This window comes from Prunus persica, chromosome G1, assembly GCF_000346465.2.
Source record: "Prunus persica cultivar Lovell chromosome G1, Prunus_persica_NCBIv2, whole genome shotgun sequence".
Classification (NCBI taxonomy): Eukaryota; Viridiplantae; Streptophyta; class Magnoliopsida; order Rosales; family Rosaceae; genus Prunus; species Prunus persica.
In genome coordinates, this window is record NC_034009.1 from 3,899,115 (window position 1) to 3,914,306 (window position 15,192).

A 15,192-nucleotide genomic window follows, 5' to 3' on the forward strand; every position below is an offset into this window, starting at 1 on the left:
AGAGTGTCCCACGCCTGTTTTGATGTAGTGCATGATGAGATTCTTTCAAAGATAGCTTCATCCACTGCTTGAAAGATAAAGAATAAAGCCTTTTTATCCTTCTTACGTGTCTCCTTCAGCTCTGTGAGTTGTTGTTGAGTGAGGACTGCTTGATCATTTGGCTCCACAAAGCCATTTTCAACCACCTCCCACAAATCTTGAGCAGCATACAACACCTTCATTTGGATGCTCCATTGACTATAATTCTTCCCTGTAAACTTTGGAAGCTGGGGCTGTAACAAGTTGTTGTTTGAAGCCATATGATTCTGAGTTTCCAGCTCTGATACCACTTTGATGGAATAAAAGAATGATATTTTTGGTGGTGGGTACGGTTATGTGGAAGTAATAATGGGTAAGAGAAGAAACTTGTTCTCTTGTGATAATCAAAAGCAGAAAGTAGTGGGAAAAGTAGTGGGACACTATTTTAGATATGATAATGTTCCTTCCTTGATTGATACAAATGAAGAGAAAAGGGTGGCTTTATATAATAGCCACTACCCACCTAACACATTAAAAATACCCACCTAACACATTAAAAACACAACTAACACCAAACATAGTTAATTCAACTAACTTCTACCACACCATTAATTTAACACACAACTACTAACAAACTGCCAAATATTTCAAAATTACCAGCCGACTATTAATGAAGTCTAGATTACTTTAACAGTTAGCTATTAATTACAGCTTCTATAGGCGTTTGCCACAAGGTATAAAAAAAAAAAAAAAATCTATCCATGTCTGCCACATTGTTATTTGAATGACTCCCTTTGCAACCCAGTTCACAAGAAAATCCCGGTGCTCTTTAATGGCGGGAGGCCAATCTGTGAGTCCATGATCATTGTCGAATACATAGAAGAAACATGGCCACATAAGTACCCCTTCCTGCCCACTGACCCATATGAGAGAGCCATGGCTCGGTTCTGGGTTAAATATTTCGAAGAAAAGGTACATATATATTCACATTGAATATCTATTTCGATTCACCTTTTGACCCTTCAATTAAACCAAAAATTGTATCTCTTTGTTTTTGGCTAAGTGAAGGAATTGGTTTATATATAAGCTCATGGATTATAGGTAGCTTCTTTTACATGTTATATTCGTCAAATTGTGGATAATTATTGCACGTTCTCGACGTGATTCCACATAATCGGTGGCGGAATTAGCTTTCAAGACGATAATATACAGTTTTGCCATATTTTCCCCGCAATTGCATAAGTTTATTGTAAATTTAATATGAAATGTTGGAGTTTGAGGGTTAAAGTGTGGCTTTGCCCTTGCACATAATCAATGTTACAGATTGACAATAATAAGCGGTACTAAGTTTTTGATCAAATATATATAATAAGTTAATAACTGACTCAATTAATTCTGGTAGGGTCCTGCAATTTGGATGGTCTCCCAAACCACTGGTGACGAGCAGGTGAAGTTCAAGAAAGAGAGCTTGGAGGTTCTGCGAACCATCGACAACCATGCTGGTACTCTTGGAAAGAATAAATTTTTTGGAGGAGACAACATTGGAATTTTGGACATAGCCTTAGGATGCATTGCTCATTGGACTGAAGTCATTGAAGTCGTGGCTGGGGTGAAGCTATTTGAAGCCCATGCATTCCCTTACTTGCATGCTTGGACTCAGAACTTCAAAGAAGTGCCTGCAATCGAAGAAAACCTTCCTGATTGTGATAAAATGCTGGTCCTCTTTAAGCGTGGCAGGGAAAAATTGCTGGCATCTCAGTGAGACTTGCAAAAGATTTCTGTGTGCTCTAATTAACTTGTTTTGGTTCCGTGTGTTTTATGAAGGTTTATATTATCTTCAACCCAAGGACAAGAAAGTGTGGGCAGCTCCTTGTTATTAATTTCATATTTCTGGGTTTCTAGTATGAATAAACGAATCATATTCTTTTTTTTATTTTTAAATTTAACGGTTTCTTGATAAAACAATACACCGATATGTTAGATATACCACAAAGTTAAATAAAAACGCAACAACTTCCACCAGTACATTTTAGTATTTGTTTTTATTTTATTATTATTTTTGTTTCAGATACAGTAGTCTTTAATTTGTTTTTTTTTTATTTTTAAAAATACCTAGAGGGGCGATAGCATACTAAACTCACAAACACTATACGGATGCTAAGACTCGAACCCAAGACCTTGCTTGAAGAAGTAAATTCTCCAAAGCACTACACTAGTGGGTCCTTTGCACGGTATAGTCTTTATTTAATTGAGAGGAAGGTGGGCTATTTGGAAAGCGAGGAACAGAGCCATTTTTTATGATGTGCCCCTAACCCAATCCTCACCATTCAATCCATCACCTCCCAACTCATTAACTTAATGTGATTTTCGACTTGACAAGGAATAGATTTAGTAGACATGAGGAAACCACTCCAATGCGCCTATGGTCTGCTCCAATTTCTCCAAACTTAAAAGGTTAATATTGATAAGGCTTGGCACTCTCCTTCTTGCCGGGCTGGTGTTGGTATTATTATTCGTAATGCGCGGGGAGCGTTTGTGGGTGCCGTGGCTGTTCCTTTCTCAGCCGAGGCGGAGATCATGGCCGAAGCTAATACAGCTCTTGAGGTTTTTTTTTTGGCAGTGGAGCTGGGTCTCACTTGTGTTTGTTTTGAATCGGAGTCAAAGGAACTTGTGGACAACATCAATGATAACATCCAAAGGGGACGATGGTGCATGTACCCCATTCTCACCAAAATTCGCAAATATCACCACAACTTTAATCACTTCACATGGACTTGGACCCGTAGGTCTAGAAACCAAGACTCAGATCATTTAGCAGCTTAGCCACTATCGAGGTTCAGCCTGGAAGTCTAGATATCCAGACCCCCCCAAACCTCTCTTATGCACGTTCTCAACAACTATGGTCTCCTTGCCCGCCAACAAGTCACTACTAAAATTTGCAATGGCAAGCTATTGGAATTCAACCCATTTATAGTCTGTTTAATCCAATTTGTAAAGCGTACTGCCCAAGCCATTGAACCTACTTGCAATTTTTTTTTAATGCTTTTTACATTTTTCTTTTGCTAAACAGATCCATATATAAAATGTGCTTTGGGGATTCAAAGACGTTGAATCTTTCTCTCTTATCAGACATGGCTGATGAGGTGAAGCTCCATGGAGTATGGAACAGTCCATTTAGTTGCAGGGTGATATGGGTTTTGAAGCTGAAAGGCATCCCATATGATTACACAGAAGAAGATCTTCAAAAGAAAAGTCCTGAGATCCTCAAATACAACCCAGTTCACAAGAAAATCCCGGTGCTCGTTCATGGAGTATGGCCAATCTGTGAGTCCATGATCATAGTCGAATACATAGAAGAAACATGGCCACAGAAGTACCCTTTGCTGCCCACTGATCCTTATGAGAGAGCCATGGCTTGGTTCTGGGTTAAATATTTCGACGAAAAGGTACATATATATATATATATATATTCACATTGAATAACTATAGCCCACTGTTCTATATTGATTTTTTGACCCTCAAATAAAACCAAAAATAGTGCATCTCTTTGGCTAAGTGAAAGAACTGGTTTATATATAGGAAGTTAGTCTGGACATGCAAAAAAGATGAGAGAGAACGCGCCCCACGTGCCTTGAACTTTGTCCGCTTCCCCTGCTTTTCGCTGTTCATCTTCAAACCCTAGTATTGCCATCGTCGCCCACTGCGATTATGACTGAGTTTGTGTTCTGTGCTGAAGGCCCTACAAAAGATGGTCCATCTGCTGGTGGAAAACGCGCCCGCACCAAGGAAATTTTGGATGCAGATGCTTTGGAGCCTGAGGCACCTCCTCCCCCACTGCCCCCAATTCCAATGAGTTTTAAAGACAAAGTTGCTGGTGACTTTGGTATGGCTGAGGAACAAATGGAAATTGGAGACGATGATGTTATTATCAAATCAAGGACGATTCCCTCAATCCAATTCTCTGACAAAATCAAGAACGCGTTATATCGGCCCTGGCTTACGGCGGTGATCATCAAGCTCATGGGTCGCCCTCTAGCCTACACTTTTTTGAGAGCCCGTCTTCTCCAGGAGTGGGAGCTTAAGGGCCCAATGAACCTTATTGATTTAGAGAATAGCTACTTCATTGTTAAATTTGTTTATGAAGAAGATATGAAATATGTTCTTACCAGCGGTCCTTGGCAAATTGCTGGGCAATACGTGGTGACCCAAAAGTGGAAACTTGGATTTAATGCCCAGGAGGAAAAAATATCTCATATGACTGCTTGGGTGCGTATCAATGGATTGAATGTTGAATACTTCCGTTATGACGTGATGGAGAAAATTGGGAACCTGATAGGGAATACAATCAAGGTTGATGCCAATACGATGAGTCAAGCTCGAGGTAAGTTTGCCAGAATTTGCATTGAACTTGATTTAGCTAAACCCCTCACCCCATTTATTGAGGTTGAAGGTCGTACCTATGGAGTTGTATATGAAGGCATTAACCTGGTCTGCTTTGAATGTGGGTGTTATGACCATGGAAGGGATACCTGTCCTATTATTGTGCAAGCTAAACAACAGGCAGCTGATTCTGTTGACACTGAGGGCATGGAAATGAATAATACAAACAAAACTGATGATCTGCAAGTTGATAACCCAACTACACTGGCTGCTGAAAATCCAGCTAAGATACATAGAGAGTGGATGCTGATGAAGACAAGGAATTTTAAGAAGAAGGTCTTGAATGACTCAGGAAAGGGTGCTGAAATTAGCAAGAGGAACCCAAAGAACTCAAATGATTACAATGGCTCTCGGTTTAATGTCCTGAATGAGGAAGGAAAAAGTGGTAATGGAATAATTTTGGAAGAGTTCCCCCCTGTCAAAGCAACTGCTTTGGGCTAAAATATGACTAGCAAAACTGTGGCTAGGTTTGCAATAAACCTTGATGGCAAAGGTAAACCCGCTGGGAATAAAAGCCCAACCTCTTATGGCTATTCTCCTTGGGTCTTCAAAAAGCCTCTTAGGGACATTACAAACTCGACTGTAACGTTTGGGGGAAGGGATACTGATACGAATAAGGTTGGTAATAGTTCGAATAAGGTTTGGAAAAATAGAGTTGGAGCTAAACCCCTTAATTTCCAAGTTGTGGAGACCTTTGGTATGCAAGTAAGTGGAGCTGATATGCAGGATGATGTTCGTGGAACCTTCTCCTTCAATGTTGATGGGCCTTTCTTCCATGATCCTTCCCTGGCTAAAGGTGGCACTTTTCCTGAACCTGAACCCCTTGATGATTACAACATGGAGCCTAATGTAGGGGTGATTTTAGAGATGAGGGACACGTCTGAGGATATGGAGCAACAAAGTGAATGTCTGGGCCAGGGTAAGTCGGTCATTGGACTTGAGGCTGGTATGCCTTCTTATCATGATACGCCTGCAGCCTTTGAGGCTGTGCATTTACAGAATTAGGGTCTCCCTAAGGTCACTTCCCCTCCATCTCCATTTATAATGAAGATTGTTGCTTGGAATGTACGAGGTGCGGGTAAAAATAGTTGTGCAAGCACTATCAAGGATTTAAAAAAAGCTTTTAACATTGATATTCTTGCTGTCTTGGAGCCTAGAATAAGTGGGCCTAGGGCCCTTACTGTTGCTCAAAACTTGGGTTTCTCTCACTATCACATTGTTGATGCTACTGGTTTTTTTGGGGGTGTTTGGTTACTGTGGAATGGTAACTCTGTGTCTCTCCATGTTGTTGCCCATTCCAGTCAATCTATTACTGCTTTAGTGACTTTGGGGAATCAATGGTGGCTCCTCACTGTGGTGTATGCTAATCCCTGCTCGCGAATTAGAGAATCCTTGTGGAAATACTTTGATGGCCTTGCTTGTGCCTCCCACTTGCCATGGCTGGTCCTAGGTGATTTTAATGACATTGCTAGTGCGGGTGAAAAATGTGGAGGCAACCTGGACCTGGGTGGCAGAAGCTTTGTTGAATGGATTGATCGTAATCAACTTGTGGACTTGGGTTTCTTTGGTGCTAAATTTACGTGGTGCAATAAGAGAAATGCTGAGGGTATTATTTGGAAAAGGCTTGATAGGGGTCTGTGCAACATAAATTGGCGGCTTTTATTCCCAGAGGCTCATCTATCTTATCTTCCTAGAGTGAACTCTGACCACTGCCTTGTTCTGGTCTCTCTTGATTCCAACCATTATCCTGCCAGAGGTTGTACTCCTTTTAGGTTCCAAGCAATGTGGATGTCTCACCCCGATTTTCCTAAGTTTATTCATGCTAATTGGAGTATTGGAGATGGACATGCTAGTCAAAAATCTGCTCGCCTCAAGTCCTCTCTTATTTCTTGGAACCGCCAAGTGTTTGGTTGCTTATTCCAGAAAAAAAGAAGGCTCCTGACTCGGCTTGCCAGTATCCAAAGGAAGCTGTGTTGGGGGCACAATCCCTACCTTTGTGACCTTGAAAATGAATTAACCAAGAACTACAATATGCTTCTTGAGCAAGAAGCTCTTCTGGTTGCAGAAATCAAGAAATACATGGCTTAAAGAAGGTGACAAAAATTCTCGGTTTTTCCATCTGTCTACAATTATCAGGAGAAGGAGAAATAAATTGGAAGGTCTCAATAATGATATTGGGGACTGGATTACTGACAAAACGGGCATGAAGCAGATTATTGTTGACTACTTTCAGGGTCTTTTCTGCACTGCTGAGTCAGTTGGTGACTATTCCCTACTCCCTCAATTATTTCCTCATCTTGAGGAGGTTGATCTTGTGGGGTTGAGCTGTGGTGTGTCTAATGAAGAGATCAAAGAGAGCCTTTTCAGCATTGGTGGTTTAAAGACTCCTGGTCCTAATGGTTTCCCTGCTATTTTTTATCAGAAGTTTTGGGAGGTTTGTGCTAATGATATCATTTCATTTACCAAAGAGTGCTTTCAAACTGCCACCCTTCCTGAGCACATCAATGAGACTTTTATTGCCTTGGTTCCTAAAGTGGAGAGACATGTCTCTATGACTCAAGTTAGGCCTATTAGCCTCTATAACACGCTCTATAAAGTGGTCGCTAAAATCCTTGTAGCTAGGCTGCGTCCTTATATGGCCAAGCTTGTTAGCCCGAACCAAGTAAGTTTCATCCCAGGAAGGCAGATTACAGATAATATTGTTGTTGCTCAAGAGGTGCTTCATAAATTCAAAACTGCTAAAGGAAAAAAAGGTTTTATTGCTTGGAAAATTGATTTATCTAAAGCTTATGATCGGCTGCATTGGCATTTTGTTCGGGAGGTCATGTGGGAGGTGGGAATTAGGGGGCGAATCCTGGAATTATTGATGCATTGTATTTTTACTGTTCAATACAAGGCCATACTCAATGGTGAGTTAACTGCAACTTTCTCTCCTCATTGTGGTATAAGGCAAGGTGACCCTCTCTCCCCCTACATATTTGTTCTTTGTATGGAAAAACTTTCTCACCTCATCCAGCAAAAAATCCATGATGGGATCTGGAAACCGATTCAAATTTGTCAAGGAGGACCAAACATTTCCCACCTCTTTTTTGCAGATGACCTTATCCTTTTTGGGGAAGCGTCCATTCGTCAAGCTCATCTAATGAAGCTTTGTTTGGATGAATTTTGTCATCTCTCTGGCCAAAAAGTTAGCTTTGATAAGTCTAGGATCTGTGTCTCCTCAAATATTTGCTCTAACTTGGCAAACTCTATTGCTACCATAAGTGGATCCCCTCACAGCTCAAACCTTAGGAAGTACCTTGGTGTTCCTCTTATCCACACTAGAGTTGACAAAACAACTTATCAAGAGGTCATTGCTAAAGTTCAGAAAAGGTTAGCTTCTTGGAAACACCACACCCTATCTATGGCTGGTAGGATCACCCTTCTTCATTCTGTGACTGCTGCTATTCCTCTGTATACCATGCAAACTGTCAACCTGCCTATTTCTGTCTGTGATAGGCTTGATTAGTTGAATAGAAACTTTCTTTGGGGGCACACTGCTGATAAAGCTACAATTCATTTAGTGAACTGGGAAACCTCCTGCAAACCCAAGGTTGCTGGTGGCTTGGGCATTAAGAAAATGGCTTGGATGAACCAAGCTATTTTGGCTAAATCTAGTGGAGACTCCTTCAACAAGAGCAAGGGCTATGGGCTGAGGTCTTTAAAGCAAAATATTTAAAACAGAATGACATCTTAACTGCTAAGGCTTCTGTGTTCCCTTGTTGTTCAAGTGCTTGGAGGGGAGTCTTATATGGGACCTCAACTCTTTCTAAAGGCATCAAGTGGAGAGTGGGTTCTGGGGATAACGTGAGGTTTTGGACAGATAACTGGCTTAGTTGTGGCCCTCTCCAACAACATGCTCTCATTGATCTGACTGAAGATATGCTTTAGTTGAATGTAAGTGACTTTTTAGAAAATGGAAACTAGGATCTAAATTGCTTAAGGGAATGTCTCCCTGATAATATTATCCAGATTATTATAAGCATCCATGCTGGTTTCCCTGGCATTTGACTTTGATGATTGGATTCTGTTGAATTTAAAGAGTAAAAGGAAGGTAAATCATAGTCTGCCTTGGCACCTAATTTTTACTTTATCTCTTTGGTTTATTTGGAAATGGAGATGCAGAGGTGTGTTTGACCAAAACTTTACTATGCCTGTTGAACCAAGGCAAATTATCTTCCAATATGCTATAGAGTGGTACTCGTCCAACAAACCATGTACTGGAACTTCTAATCAAACTTTGACGCAGCTATCCTGGAATAGGCCCAGTCTTGGAGGCTGTAAGATTAATTCTGATGGTAGTCGGAATAATACTGCTGATCAGATTGGCGCTGCAGGTGTGTTGAGAGATGCAACTGGTGCTTGGCTTAAGGGCTATTCTGTGAAGTTGGGTACTGGCTCTGTCCTCGAGGCTGAACTGTGGGGTATTTTTTGGGGGCTCTCCCTAGCTTGGGATTATGGGTTTCGAACTGTGGAAGTGGAAAGTGATTCCAAGGTGGCAGTGGATCTTCTTAATTCTCTCACTATTTCTACCCACCCCTTGTTCAGTATCATCAATTGCTGGAAAGTAAAAATGAGTGCTAATTGGAATTGCTGAGTTAGACACATCCTTCGTGAACAAAACTGTGCAGCTGATGCTTTGGCTGCTATTAGTTTTTATTTTAATCCAGGTCTGCATATCTTTAAGGAGATGCCAGCTTGCATTACTGACATCCTGGCTGCTGATTCGAGGGGAGACTCCAGGCCTCGTCTTCTCTGCTTCTAGTTGGCTGGCTTGTTCTCTTGGGCTTTAGGCCCCTCTGTTACCAAAAAAAAAAAAAAAAACAAACCAAAATGTTTAAAATGTCTTCATTGTTGTAAAAGTTTGAAGGTGGAGCCCACAGAGGAAGTTTCCTTGCATCTTCCAGGAACTTTCCCTTCCCTGTATTTATCAATTCAGGAAGTTTCCTTGCATCTTCCAGGAACTTTCCTTGCATCTTCCAGGAACTTTCCTTCCCTGTATTTATCAATTCAGGAAGTTTCCTTGCATCTTCCAGGAACCTTCCCTTCCCTGTATTTTGCCTAAACATTAGCCTATAAATAGGCATACCAATTGTAAAGGGGAGAGTGACCAACGGAGAAAAGAAAGAAAGGGGAGAAGAGAAAAAGAAGAGAGAAGAAGAAGAGAAAAGAAGAGAAAAAGAAGAAAGAAAAGAGAGAAGAAGAAAGAGAGAGAAAATTCAGTGAGCCTCACATATTGTAAACTCTAAAGTTGTAGCCCTATTATTTTATATAGTGAAAAAGTTACTGCTGCTGCTCTCCGAGGACGTAGGCATAGCCGAACCTCGTTAAATGCTGTGTCTCATCTACTTTACGTGCAGCTCAATATTCATACATATTCCAAGTTATTTTTATAACATTCATTTTGATGATATTAAATTATGTGCTCACCTGACCTTATAGCTTTTCATGAGTAGTTAATTAATCACCTTTGTCGGTCTTATCTCTGAACATTTCTAATTACTATCAATAATGTTTTTTTTGTTTTGGGTATTGACATTCAACAACCCAATTGGTAATGGGACAAGTTCAGAATTGTTTAAACTACTATACAAGGCTTCCTATTTTCAATGTGAACAAAATTACACCAAAAGTGAGATTTTATGAATAATAGATTTCCGATGTAAATACGTGTTATTTATGAGTTTAGTGTTTGTTGACTTTTATTATGGGAAAAAGCTTGGCTCCTTAATTTGAGGAGGAGCTCGTCCTTATAACTAATGTGATTTTGACACTTGTTAATTTGTTAATTTTATTTTTCATTTTTTGTTGAAATTTTCTCAATGTTGCTTGAATTTGACACACTACTACAAAAAAGCAAAAAGACGACGGTAAATCACCGTCGTGTATTCGATTTTTCAATGGTCGTGGAATCCACCGTCATCTTTTCCCTCATATACCACGACGCTAAATCCCCGTCGTTGTTAAAATATACAACGTCATCAACAAATACAAAACGACGTCTTTGTACTGCAAAAAGATCTAAAAAAGCAGTCGAGGATGAGAATAGACGACCAACTCTCTAAAAAAACCGTCGTTAAAAAGGAAAAATATGACACATATTAAGAGAACAAGGCCGCAAGATAGACATACAACGACGGAAATAAAAAAACGACGCCGTTAAATATCATTTTCACGACAATAAAAAATTTGACGTCTTTAAATACATTAGAAGACGACGTTATTGATACCTACTACGTCGCATATATAAAAACAGCCGTCGTAAAATTAATTTTCCACTTCGATTTTTCGATAAAAGATGACGTGGAAATAGTTGTCAGTGTCATTATTTACGACGTATGTATTTATTGAGTAAACGTTGAAAAACGAAACAACGTCGGTTACAAATATATGAGAGTCGTATTACAAAATTTATACGTCATATTTTCAGAAACAAACAACGACGATAAATATTAAACGTTGTTAAATAAAACAACGTCGGAAAACAATAAAAACAGACGTGTTTAGTCTGCTAAAGTTCTAGAAAATAGTCGAGGATGAGAATAGACGACCAACTCAAACAAATCACCGTCGTTAAAAAGGAAAAATATGACACATGTTAAAAGAACAAGGCCGCAAGATATACATACAAAGACGACAACTAAAATTTTACGCCGTTAAATATAATTTACACGACAAGAAAAAATATGACGCCTTTAAATACATGAGAAGACGACGTTATTGAAATATACTACGTCTCTTATTTACAAACAACCGTCGTGAAATAAATTTTCCACTTCGATTTTTCTAAAAAAGATGACGTGGAAATAGTTGTCAGTGTCATTATTTACGACGTATGTATTTATACAGTTGACGTTGAAATGCGAAACAACGTCGGTGGCATTTATATAGTCGACGTTGTATTTATATCTATCATCATTACTCACGACGCACTTAATAATATAGACGACGTTGAACTTCTAAACAACGTCGGTTCCAAATAAATGAGAGCCGTATTACAGAACATATAGACGGCGTTGATTATGATGAGAGCCTATTACAAATAACGTCGTTTAATTGTTATTAGACGGCGGTTATAATGAATTTCCGTCGGAATTCATTTCGTTCCTCTTCGTTTATAAAAGAACTTGCGACGTGGAAAATGTATGATGACGTCGTATTTTTTAACGTTCAGATTATATATCTCGTTTTTAGACGTCGGTATTATGGGATTGGAGTCGTGTTATTTTGAATTACATGGCGGTTCTTAATCCTTCCCCGACGTGATATCCTGAATAATTGCTTCACAATTGCGTCGTGGTTCTTCATTGTTACGTTGCTTTAAGACGTCGGTAAATATGCTGAATAACTGGTTCACAATAACGTCGTGTTTTATTTGAACGTAGAAAGTGAAGAAATCACATTACAATATATTACAAAATTAATGTCATACACTGCCAATTACATAAGCATCATTCAATCCATATATCTTCACACCCATCTCGAATATTTTGACCGCCTAACTCACCCACCAGTTCATCAAATGTGTCAACATTTGGCATCCCTCTAGTAAATGGCTCACACTCAATTATCACATCACCTAAGACTTCATCACCAATAACATCATTATATTCTCTATTAGGCATTGATAACACTACCGACCAACCACGATGCATCGGGTCGTCAACAAAAAATATTTGTTTGACTTGAGAAGCCAAAACAAATTGGTCATTCCTATGTCTAATTTTACTCAAATCTACAAGGGTAAATCCAAGTTCGTCGACTACAAGACCAGAACTATCTATCCAATCACACCTAAAGACTGGGATTGTAAACTTTTGGTAGTCAAGGTCCCAAATTTCTTGAATGACACCATAGAAACCCATATTTGAGAGAATTGGGTTTTTATCCTTGGCACTAGCAACTTGCATGGTATGTGCAAGTAAATAAACTCCACTATTTTGAGTTGTCCGCACATCATCTTGTGCCTTGATATTGAATTTAATACCTTTAATAAGATAGCTCCTATATAATAGCACTGACATGTTTGGACCAGCTGCTAGCCACCTTAAATTTTCTGATACGCCATGATTGTCTTCCTCAAGTTCACTTTGAACCTGCAAATTAATCAAATCTTAATTCAATCTAACATAGAAATAAGAAGAAAATTAAAAGAGAAATATGTTATTCAACAACATATACCTTGAAGCGTAGTCATTGAATGAAAGTGCTATTGTGCTTATCCTGCAGCCACTTTGTTCTCTTTCTAAATTTTGGATAAGCAGTCTTGATGTGGATCATATGTTGCCTACATGACACGAAAAATTCAAGCATTACGGTCCCAAATATATAAGATAAACATAAGAAATAACTTAAAGAATAAAGCTCATACGTACTCGATATAAGGTAGGACTTCCTCTGTATTCTCCAAGACATATAGATGTGCTTGATTCAACAGGTCCTGATCAACTACGCTCACTGTGCAACCTGATAATGGCTTTGAAACTCCCATCTTTTGGCTTGAAGGCACTCCAACTGTACTAACATCAGATAAATGCTGAGTACAAAACTCTACCGATTCTTCAGCTATATACCGCTCAGCAATGCAACCTTCGGGACGAGTACGATTCTGAACATACCCCTTCAGCACTTTCATATATCTTTCAAACGGATACATCCACCTAAAATATACTGGCCCACATAGACGAACTTCTCTGACAAGATGTACTACTAAATGAACCATGATATCAAAGAATGAAGGGGGAAAGTACTTCTCAAGCAAACACAGAGTAACTACTACATCTTCTTCCAACTTATCTAGCTTGGAAACATCAACAGTCTTTGCACATATAGCATTGAAGAAGAAGCACAAACGAGTTATTGCATACCTTGCAGGCTTCTCCAAAACAGAACGAATTGCCACAGGGAGCAATTGTTGCATTAAGGTATGACAATCATGTGATTTAAGGCCAAGAAGTCTTGAATCTTGTACAGATACAAGATTTTTAATATTTGAAGAATAACCTTCAGGGACCTTCATACCATAGAAAGAATTGCAAACCTCTCTCTTCTCTGCTCTTGACAAATTCCAAGGCCCAGGAGGCAAACGAGTACGTCTTTCTCCATACTCGGGTTGCAAATCAGTTTTGACCCCCATGTTCAATAAATCTAATCGAGCAGCAATCCCATCTTTATTTTTTCCAGGGATCTCCAGCAATGTACCAATGATACTATCGCAAACATTCTTCTCAATGTGCATAACATCTAGGGCATGCCTTACAGGAAGGTATTTTCAATACTCGAGATCAAAGAATATTGATTTCTTCTTCCAACAAACTCTGTCACCATTTTCAACCATATGCAGCACTTCTTCTCCGGTTAATGGCTCGGGAGGTATGCCATATTCAGGTTTCCCATTAAAAGCTGCACGTTGCCTCCTATATGGATGATTGATTGGTAACCATTTTCTATGCCCAATGTAACAAATTTTGTGGCCATTTTTCAACCTGTGACTAGGTGTATCATCGCCGCATATTGGACAAGCTTTATATCCTTTAACAACACAACCAGATAAGTTTCCATAGGCGGGGAAATCATTAATTTTCCACATTAATGCAGCTCTGAGTGTAAAGTATTCTCCATTATGTGCATCATACACTCCTCTAATCCCAACCCACAAGAATTTTAAATCATCAATCAAAGGCTCCAAGTAGACGTCTATATCATTTCCGGGTTGTTTAGGACCGGAAATCAATAAGGTTAACATCATGAACTTTCGTTTCATGCACAGCCATGGAGGGAGATTATATGTAACTAAGATAACCGGCCAACAACTATATCTGCTACTTAGAGAACTGTGGGGATTGAATCCATCAGATGAAAGAGCCAATCTCAAGTTTCTCGGCTCATTACCAAACTCAGGCCATTTATCATCAAGAAGTTTCCAAGACGGGGAATCCGCCGGATGAGACATCTGACCGTCAATTGATTTTCTAGCAGCATGCCACCAAGTCAAACTCTTAGCTGTCTCATGTGATTGAAACATCCTTTTAAACCTTGGAATTGGGGGAAAATACCACACCACCTTCGCTGGCACACCCTCTTTCAAGATTGAATCTTTGCCTTCCTTCCACCTTGAGATACCACAAGTAGGACAATTAGTTGAATCCTCATACTCCTTCCTATACAAGATGCAATCATTGGGGCATGCGTGCATTTTCTCATAACTCAGCCCCAATGCACACAAAGTCTTTTTAGCCTCATACATGGAGGTTGGTATTGTATTTCCTTCTGGAAGCAAATCGCCTTGAAGTATCAATAATTCTGTAAAACAGACATCACTCATCCCATGTTTTGCCTTCAAATTATACAACTTCACTAATGCCGATAACTTCGTGTACTTTCTACAACTAGGGTACACTGGTTGATCTCCATCCCCAATCACATTGGCAAACTCATACGGATCCGAACCAAAATCACCAAAATCATTATCATCCATATCAATTTCTTCAGACACAAAACTGTACCTACTATGGCCATCATCTTCTTCAACATTTCTACTAGCATTAGTAGTTGCTTCCCAAGGTTCTCCGTGAAATGTCCAATTCTTATAGCTTTGGTCAATTCCATTAAAGTATAAGTGATCCCTTATAATTCCAACCCCAAAAAACTTCAAATTAACACATTTAACACATGGACAACGGATATGTGTTGTAG

At 39.4% G+C, this 15,192-nt stretch overlaps 4 protein-coding genes across 4 annotated transcripts; all 4 read left to right on the top strand.

Annotated features, from left to right (window-relative positions):
* LOC18790927 (glutathione transferase GST 23) lies at positions 955–1,780 on the top strand. Its single transcript, XM_020555268.1, has 2 exons — positions 955–990; positions 1,421–1,780. The coding sequence occupies exons 1-2, from the start codon at positions 955–957 to the stop codon at positions 1,778–1,780; spliced, it is 396 nt and encodes a 131-aa protein (XP_020410857.1).
* LOC18788143 (glutathione S-transferase U8) lies at positions 3,150–3,577 on the top strand. Its single transcript, XM_007224608.2, has 2 exons — positions 3,150–3,464; positions 3,557–3,577. The coding sequence occupies exons 1-2, from the start codon at positions 3,150–3,152 to the stop codon at positions 3,575–3,577; spliced, it is 336 nt and encodes a 111-aa protein (XP_007224670.2).
* On the top strand, positions 3,727–4,899 carry LOC109946690. Its single transcript, XM_020555278.1, has one exon. The coding sequence runs from the start codon at positions 3,727–3,729 to the stop codon at positions 4,897–4,899; it is 1,173 nt and encodes a 390-aa protein (XP_020410867.1).
* Positions 5,503–6,546, top strand: LOC109946693. Its single transcript, XM_020555281.1, has one exon. The coding sequence runs from the start codon at positions 5,503–5,505 to the stop codon at positions 6,544–6,546; it is 1,044 nt and encodes a 347-aa protein (XP_020410870.1).